Source organism: Silurus meridionalis, chromosome 25, assembly GCF_014805685.1.
Source record: "Silurus meridionalis isolate SWU-2019-XX chromosome 25, ASM1480568v1, whole genome shotgun sequence".
Lineage (NCBI taxonomy): Eukaryota > Metazoa > Chordata > Actinopteri > Siluriformes > Siluridae > Silurus > Silurus meridionalis.
The window spans coordinates 17,578,801-17,587,500 of NC_060908.1; the positions used below are offsets into that span (position 1 = coordinate 17,578,801).

The window sequence follows — 8,700 nt, forward strand, 5'->3', positions numbered from 1 at the left end:
AGTCGGTGTGCGTGTGTGTGTGTTCTTACTGAGAGAAGGTGTAGTCGGTGTGTGTGCGTGTGTTCTTACTGAGAGAAGGTGTAGTCGGTGTGCGTGTGTGTTCTTACTGAGAGAAGGTGTAGTCGGTGTGCGTGTGTGTTCTTACTGAGAGAAGGTGTAGTCGGTGCGTGTGTGTGTTCTTACTGAGAGAAGGTGTAGTCGGTGTGCGTGTGTGTGTTCTTACTGAGAGAAGGTGTAGTCGGTGTGCGTGTGTGTTCTTACTGAGAGAAGGTGTAGTCGGTGTGCGTGTGTGTGTGTTCTTACTGAGAGAAGGTGTAGTCGGTGTTGTGTGTTCTTACTGAGAGAAGGTGTAGTCGGTGTGCGTGTGTGTGTTCTTACTGAGAGAAGGTGTAGTCGGTGTCGTGTGTTCTTACTGAGAGAAGGTGTAGTCGGTGTGCGTGTGTTCTTACTGAGAAGGTGTAGTCGGTGTTCGTGTGTTCTTACTGAGAGAAGGTGTAGTCGGTGTTGTGTGTGTGTTCTTACTGAGAAGGTGTAGTCGGTGTGCGTGTGTGTTCTTACTGAGAGAAGGTGTAGTCGGTGTTCGTGTGTGTTCTTACTGAGAGAAGGTGTAGTCGGTGTGCGTGTGTGTTCTTACTGAGAGAAGGTGTAGTCGGTGTGTGTGTGTGTTCTTACTGAGAGAAGGTGTAGTCGGTGTTGCGTGTGTGTTCTTACTGAGAGAAGGTGTAGTCGGTGTCGTGTGTGTGTTCTTACTGAGAGAAGGTGTAGTCGGTGTCGTGTGTGTTCTTACTGAGAGAAGGTGTAGTCGGTGTGCGTGTGTGTTCTTACTGAGAGAAGGTGTAGTCGGTGTGCGTGTGTGCGTGTGTTCTTACTGAGAGAAGGTGTAGTCGGTGTGCGTGTGTGTTCTTACTGAGAGAAGGTGTAGTCGGTGTGCGTGTGTGTGTTCTTACTGAGAGAAGGTGTAGTCGGTGTGCGTGTGTGTGTTCTTACTGAGAGAAGGTGTAGTCGGTGTGCGTGTGTGTGTTCTTACTGAGAGAAGGTGTAGTCGGTGTGCGTGTGTGTGTGTTCTTACTGAGAGAAGGTGTAGTCGGTGTGCGTGTGTGTGTGTGTTCTTACTGAGAGAAGGTGTAGTCGGTGTGCGTGTGTGTGTGTTCTTACTGAGAGAAGGTGTAGTCGGTGTGCGTGTGTGTGTGTTCTTACTGAGAGAAGGTGTAGTCGGTGTGCGTGTGTGTTCTTACTGAGAGAAGGTGTAGTCGGTGCGTGTGTGTGTTCTTACTGAGAGAAGGTGTAGTCGGTGTGGTGTGTGTGTGTTCTTACTGAGAGAAGGTGTAGTCGGTGTTGTGTGTGTGTTCTTACTGAGAGAAGGTGTAGTCGGTGTGCGTGTGTTCTTACTGAGAGAAGGTGTAGTCGGTGTGTGTGTTCTTACTGAGAGAAGGTGTAGTCGGTGTGCGTGTGTGTGTTCTTACTGAGAGAAGGTGTAGTCGGTGTGTGTGTGTGTGTGTGTTCTTACTGAGAGAAGGTGTAGTCGGTGTGCGTGTGTGTGTTCTTACTGAGAGAAGGTGTAGTCGGTGTGTGTGTTCTTACTGAGAGAAGGTGTAGTCGGTGTGGTGTGTGTTCTTACTGAGAGAAGGTGTAGTCGGTGTGCGTGTGTGTGTTCTTACTGAGAGAAGGTGTAGTCGGTTGTGCGTGTGTTCTTACTGAGAGAAGGTGTGTAGTCGGTGTGCGTGTGTGTGTTCTTACTGAGAGAAGGTGTAGTCGGTGTGGTGTGTTCTTACTGAGAGAAGGTGTAGTCGGTGTGTGTGTTCTTACTGAGAGAAGGTGTAGTCGGTGTGCGTGTGTGTGTTCTTACTGAGAGAAGGTGTAGTCGGTGTGCGTGTGTGTTCTTACTGAGAGAAGGTGTAGTCGGTGTGTGTGTTCTTACTGAGAGAAGGTGTAGTCGGTGCGTGTGTGTTCTTACTGAGAGAAGGTGTAGTCGGTGTCGTGTGTTCTTACTGAGAGAAGGTGTAGTCGGTGTGCGTGTGTTCTTACTGAGAGAAGGTGTAGTCGGTGTGCGTGTGTGTTCTTACTGAGAGAAGGTGTAGTCGGTGTGCGTGTGTTCTTACTGAGAGAAGGTGTAGTCGTGTGTGTGTTCTTACTGAGAGAAGGTGTAGTCGGTGTGCGTGTGTGTTCTTACTGAGAGAAGGTGTAGTCGGTGTGCGTGGTGTGTGTGTTCTTACTGAGAGAAGGTGTAGTCGGTGTGTGTGTTCTTACTGAGAGAAGGTGTAGTCGGTGTGCGGTGTGTTCTTACTGAGAGAAGGTGTAGTCGGTGCGTGTGTTCTTACTGAGAGAAGGTGTAGTCGGTGTGCGTGTGTGTTCTTACTGAGAGAAGGTGTAGTCGGTGTGCGTGTGTGTGTTCTTACTGAGAGAAGGTGTAGTCGGTGTGCGTGTGTGTTCTTACTGAGAGAAGGTGTGAGTCGGTGTGCGTGTGTTCTTACTGAGAGAAGGTGTAGTCGGTGTGCGTGGTGTGTTCTTACTGAGAGAAGGTGTAGTCGGTGTGCGTGTGTGTTCTTACTGAGAGAAGGTGTAGTCGGTGTGCGTGTGTGTTCTTACTGAGAGAAGGTGTAGTCGGTGTGCGTGTGTGTTCTTACTGAGAGAAGGTGTAGTCGTGCGTGTGTGTGTTACTGAGAGAAGGTGTAGTCGGTGTGCGTGTGTTCTTACTGAGAGAAGGTGTAGTCGGTGTGCGTGTGTTCTTACTGAGAGAAGGTGTAGTCGGTGCGTGTGTTCTTACTGAGAGAAGGTGTAGTCGGTGTGCGTGTGTTCTTACTGAGAGAAGGTGTAGTCGGTGTGCGTGTGTGTTCTTACTGAGAGAAGGTGTAGTCGGTGTGTGTGTTCTTACTGAGAGAAGGTGTAGTCGGTGTGCGTGTGTGTGTTCTTACTGAGAGAAGGTGTAGTCGGTGCGTGTGTGTGTTCTTACTGAGAGAAGGTGTAGTCGGTGTGCGGTGTGTGTTCTTACTGAGAGAAGGTGTAGTCGGTGTGCGTGTGTGTGTTCTTACTGAGAGAAGGTGTAGTCGGTGTGCGTGTGTGTGTTCTTACTGAGAGAAGGTGTAGTCGGTGTGCGTGTGTGTGTTCTTACTGAGAGAAGGTGTAGTCGGTGTGCGTGCGTGTGTGTGTGTCTTACTGAGAGAGAAGGTGTAGTCGGTGTGCGTGTGTTCTTACTGAGAGAAGGTGTAGTCGGTGTGCGTGTGTGTTCTTACTGAGAGAGAAGGTGTAGTCGGTGCGTGTGTTCTTACTGAGAGAAGGTGTAGTCGGTGTGCGTGTGTTCTTACTGAGAGAAGGTGTAGTCGGTGGTGTGTGTGTGTTCTTACTGAGAGAAGGTGTGTAGTCGGTGTGCGTGTGTGTGTTCTTACTGAGAGAAGGTGTAGTCGGTGCGTGTGTGTGTGTTCTTACTGAGAGAAGGTGTAGTCGGTGTTGGTGTGTGTTCTTACTGAGAGAAGGTGTAGTCGGTGTGCGTGTGTGTGTTCTTACTGAGAGAAGGTGTAGTCGGTGCGTGTGTGTGTGTTCTTACTGAGAGAAGGTGTAGTCGGTGTGCGTGTGTTCTTACTGAGAGAAGGTGTAGTCGGTGTGTTCTTACTGAGAGAAGGTGTAGTCGGTGTGCGTGTGTGTTCTTACTGAGAGAAGGTGTAGTCGGTGTGGTGTGTGTGTTACTGAGAGAAGGTGTAGTCGGTGTTGTGTGTGTTCTTACTGAGAGAAGGTGTAGTCGGTGTGCGTGTGTGTGTTACTGAGAGAAGGTGTAGTCGGTGTTGTGTGTTCTTACTGAGAGAAGGTGTAGTCGGTGTGCGTGTGTTCTTACTGAGAGAAGGTGTAGTCGGTGTGGTGTGTGTTCTTACTGAGAGAAGGTGTAGTCGGTGTGCGTGTGTGTTCTTACTGAGAGAAGGTGTAGTCGGTGTGTGTGTGTTCTTACTGAGAGAAGGTGTAGTCGGTGTGCGTGTGTGTGTTCTTACTGAGAGAAGGTGTAGTCGGTGTGTGTGTGTTCTTACTGAGAGAAGGTGTAGTCGGTGTGTGTGTGTTCTTACTGAGAGAAGGTGTAGTCGGTGTGTGTGCGTGTGTGTTCTTACTGAGAGAAGGTGTAGTCGGTGTGCGTGTGTGTGTTCTTACTGAGAGAAGGTGTAGTCGGTGTGTGTGTGTGTTACTGAGAGAAGGTGTAGTCGGTGTGCGTGTGTGTTCTTACTGAGAGAAGGTGTAGTCGGTGTTGTGTGTTCTTACTGAGAGAAGGTGTAGTCGTGTGTGTGTGTTACTGAGAGAAGGTGTAGTCGGTGTGCGTGTGTGTTCTTACTGAGAGAAGGTGTAGTCGGTGTGCGTGTGTGTGTTCTTACTGAGAGAAGGTGTAGTCGGTGTGCGTGTGTGTGTTCTTACTGAGAGAAGGTGTAGTCGGTGTGTGGTGTGTGTGTTCTTACTGAGAGAAGGTGTAGTCGGTGTGCGTGTGTGTGTGTTCTTACTGAGAGAAGGTGTAGTCGGTGTGCGTGTGTGTGTTCTTACTGAGAGAAGGTGTAGTCGGTGTGCTGTGTGTTCTTACTGAGAGAAGGTGTAGTCGGTGTGCGTGTGTGTTCTTACTGAGAGAGAAGGTGTAGTCGGTGTGCTGTGTGTTCTTACTGAGAGAAGGTGTAGTCGGTGTGCGTGTGTGTGTTCTTACTGAGAGAAGGTGTAGTCGGTGTGCGTGTGTGTGTTCTTACTGAGAGAAGGTGTAGTCGGTGTGCGTGTGTGTGTTCTTACTGAGAGAAGGTGTAGTCGTGTGTGTGTGTTACTGAGAGAAGGTGTAGTCGGTGTGCGTGTGTGTTCTTACTGAGAGAAGGTGTAGTCGGTGTGCGTGTGTGTGTTCTTACTGAGAGAAGGTGTAGTCGGTGTGCGTGTGTGTTCTTACTGAGAGAAGGTGTAGTCGGTGTGCGTGTGTGTTCTTACTGAGAGAAGGTGTAGTCGGTGTGCGTGTGTTCTTACTGAGAGAAGGTGTAGTCGGTGTGCGTGTGTGTTCTTACTGAGAGAAGGTGTGTAGTCGGTGTGTGTGTGTGTGTTCTTACTGAGAGAAGGTGTAGTCGGTGTGCGTGTGTGTGTGTTCTTACTGAGAGAAGGTGTAGTCGGTGTGTTCTTACTGAGAAGGTGTAGTCGGTGCGTGTGTTCTTACTGAGAGAAGGTGTAGTCGGTGTGCGTGTGTGTTCTTACTGAGAGAAGGTGTAGTCGGTGTGCGTGTGTGTGTGTTCTTACTGAGAGAAGGTGTAGTCGGTGTGCGTGTGTGTGTTCTTACTGAGAGAAGGTGTAGTCGGTGTGTGGTGTGTTCTTACTGAGAGAAGGTGTGGTCGGTGTGCGTGTGTGTTCTTACTGAGAGAAGGTGTAGTCGGTGCGTGTGTGTGTTCTTACTGAGAGAAGGTGTAGTCGGTGTGTGTGTGTGTTCTTACTGAGAGAAGGTGTAGTCGGTGTTGGTGTGTGTTCTTACTGAGAGAAGGTGTAGTCGGTGTGTGTGTGTGTTCTTACTGAGAGAAGGTGTAGTCGGTGTGCGTGTGTTCTTACTGAGAGAAGGTGTAGTCGGTGTGTGTGTGTTCTTACTGAGAGAAGGTGTAGTCGGTGTTGGTGTGTGTTCTTACTGAGAGAAGGTGTAGTCGGTGTGCGTGTGCGTGTGTTCTTACTGAGAGAAGGTGTAGTCGGTGTTGGTGTGTGTTCTTACTGAGAGAAGTGTGTGTGTTACTGAGAGAAGGTGTAGTCGGTGTTGGTGTGCGTTCTTACTGAGAGAAGGTGTAGTCGGTGGTGTGTGTGTGTTCTTACTGAGAGAAGGTGTAGTCGGTGTGCGTGTGTGTGTTCTTACTGAGAGAAGGTGTAGTCGGTGTGCGTGTGTGTGTTCTTACTGAGAGAAGGTGTAGTCGGTGTGCGTGTGTGTTCTTACTGAGAGAAGGTGTAGTCGGTGTTGTGTGTTCTTACTGAGAGAAGGTGTAGTCGGTGTTGTGTGTGTTCTTACTGAGAGAAGGTGTAGTCGGTGTGTGTGTGTTCTTACTGAGAGAAGGTGTAGTCGGTGTGCGTGTGTGTGTGTTCTTACTGAGAGAAGGTGTAGTCGGTGTGCGTGTGTTCTTACTGAGAGAAGGTGTAGTCGGTGTTGTGTGTGTTCTTACTGAGAGAAGGTGTAGTCGGTGTGCGTGTGTGTTCTTACTGAGAGAAGGTGTAGTCGGTGTGCGCGTTCTTACTGAGAGAAGGTGTAGTCGGTGTGCGTGTGTTCTTACTGAGAGAAGGTGTAGTCGGTGTGTAACTCGTGAGCTGCTATCATTTCTGCAGCATCTTCTGTTTGCAGGTGTTAATGGAAGCCTGTCCTCACTGCAGGAGAACCAATGAAGAACAACTACTGTGTAAACACACACACACCCACACACACCCACACCCACACACACCCACACACAGTACTAGGTTACAGTGAGTGGATGCCAGTCTGTCAAAAACCTCCCACATTGTTTGTATAAATCTACACACTACTGTAATACAGACGGTGGATGAGTGAAAACTACCAGAAAGTGTGTGTGTTACAGTGAGTGTGTGAGACAGTGTGTGTGAGAGAGTAAGTGTGTGTGTGTTACAGTGAGTGTGTGAGACAGTGTGTGTGAGAGACTAAGTGTGTGTGTGTTACAGTGAGTGTGAGACAGTGTGTGTGTGTTACAGTGTGTGTGAGAGAGTGTGTGTGTTACAGTGAGTGTGTGAGACAGTGTGTGTGAGAGACTAAGTGTGTGTGTGTTACAGTGAGTGTGAGACAGTGTGTGTGAGAGACTAAGTGTGTGTGTGTTACAGTGAGTGTGAGACAGTGTGTGTGTTACAGTGAGTGTGAGACAGTGTGTGTGAGAGAGTGTGTGTGTATTACAGTGAGAGTGTGTGTTACAGAGTGTGAGCGTAAGTGTGAGAGAATAAGTGTGTGTGTTTATTACAGTGAGAGTGTGTAAGAGAGTAAGTGTGTGTCTGTGTTACAGTGAGTGTGTGTGTTACAGTGAGTGTGTGTTACAGTAAGAGTGTGTGTTACCGTGAGAGTAAGTGTGAGAGTAAGTGTGTGTATGTGTTACAGTGAGAGTGTGTGTATTACAGTGAGTGTGTGTGTTACAGTGAGAGTGTGTGTTACAGTGAGTGTGTGAGACAGTAGGTGTGTGTGTAAGACAGTGAGAGTGTCTGTGTGTTACAGTGAGAATGTGAGACAGTAAGTGAGAGAGTAAGTGTGTGTATTTGTGTGTTACAGTGAGAGTGTGAGAGAGTATGTGAAAGAGTATGTGTGTGTATGTTACAGTGAGTGTGTGAGAGTGTGTTACAGTGAGTGTGTGTGTGTGTGTGTGTGACAGTGAGAATGTAAGTCTCTTCCGTAAACACTGCTCCTCGCGCTGTCCTCCATCTTAGCTAGCGGCTAATAAACACAGTGGGTAACTGTGTAGTGTCTCTCAGTGCATAGTGAACACAGAGAAGTGTAACTACACAATTGTGTTATTATTGTGAAGTGATCATTAATACGTGTTAGCAGTGTTAGCCTCGGCTAGTGGTGAAGTTAACCTGCAACACAAGCTAACTGGCTAACAGGCTACACTGCTCAGTGCTAGGCGGCTAAAGGAGAAGCTAAACTGAAGGCTTAATGAGGTGAGTGTGTTCCGGTCCCAGAGCTGGGAGAAAGCGGATCAGCACCGCGGCCTGTAGGGGAACCGAACCGGGCTGTACTGTATACAATAATATAATAATAACCGTTATAATAATATTAACAGTAATAAAAGCCGAGCTGCTAAGCCCCTGTCCGCCATTTTGTAACTCTGACCTGAGTGGAGATGTGGAGCAGATCCGCTCCGTCAGCTGCAGTTCCGGTCCGTGTAGAGCGGAGAAAACCTAAATACACCGATCATAAGACAAGTTTACATGAATACTGACTAAAGCACACGGGTTTATTACGCTACTGGGCTAATGCTCCGTGTTTTCACCGCTGGGGCTGCAGCGAACTCGTACTCCTGCGCCACCTGCCGCCCAGAGACAGAACTGCAGCAGCCGGGAAGGAACTCGGGCCGCGTCCCAAACCACTGCTATACGACACTACAGTAAACTACACCACACTACAATAAACTACAATGCACCACAGTAAATTACAGTCAACTACAGAACAGCAAACTACACTCACCTACAACAAACTACACCACACTACAGTAAACTACACTCATCAACAGCAAACTACACTCACCTACAACAAACTACACCACACTACAGCAAACGAGACCCACCCACAACAAACTACACCATACTACAGTAAACTATACTCAACTACAAACAACCACACCACACTACAGTAAACTACAATCAACTACAGCAAAACTCCATCACACTAAAATAAACTAGACTCACCAAACTGCTCCACATTACCATAAAATATACTTAACTAAAGTAAACTACACTACACTACAGTAAACAAGACTTAACTGCAGCAAACTACACCACACCACAGTAGACTACACCACACAACGGAAAACTTTACTCAACCCTAGTATACTACACTACAGTAAACTTCACTTAACCGCAGTAAACTACACCACAACACAGTAAACTACACTCAACTGCAGTAAACTTCACCACAGTAAACTACACTAAACATGCGGTAAACTACAGCAAACTAAACTTAACTCCACTGCAGTAAACTACTCCACAGTAAACTACACCCAAATTCAGTAAACTACACTACAG

The 8,700-nt window shown here is 47.9% G+C and overlaps 1 protein-coding gene across 2 annotated transcripts in view; it reads right to left on the minus strand.

Annotated features, from left to right (window-relative positions):
• The window catches only part of stag2a (stromal antigen 2a), a 31,391-nt gene extending 23,383 nt beyond the window's left edge, over nucleotides 1-8,008 (minus strand). Inside the window, exons 1-2 of one of the 2 annotated variants that reach the window (XM_046838650.1) lie at nucleotides 7,790-8,008; nucleotides 6,237-6,352 (exon numbers count right to left, since the gene is read on the minus strand). In XM_046838650.1, the coding sequence (XP_046694606.1) occupies nucleotides 6,237-6,280 (44 nt within the window). In that variant the 5' untranslated portion in view covers nucleotides 6,281-6,352; nucleotides 7,790-8,008. Of the gene's footprint in view, nucleotides 1-6,236; nucleotides 6,356-7,789 lie in introns of both variants that reach the window. The other variant, XM_046838648.1, reaches the window with a different exon arrangement.
• Between the last annotated feature and the right edge of the window lie 692 nt (nucleotides 8,009-8,700).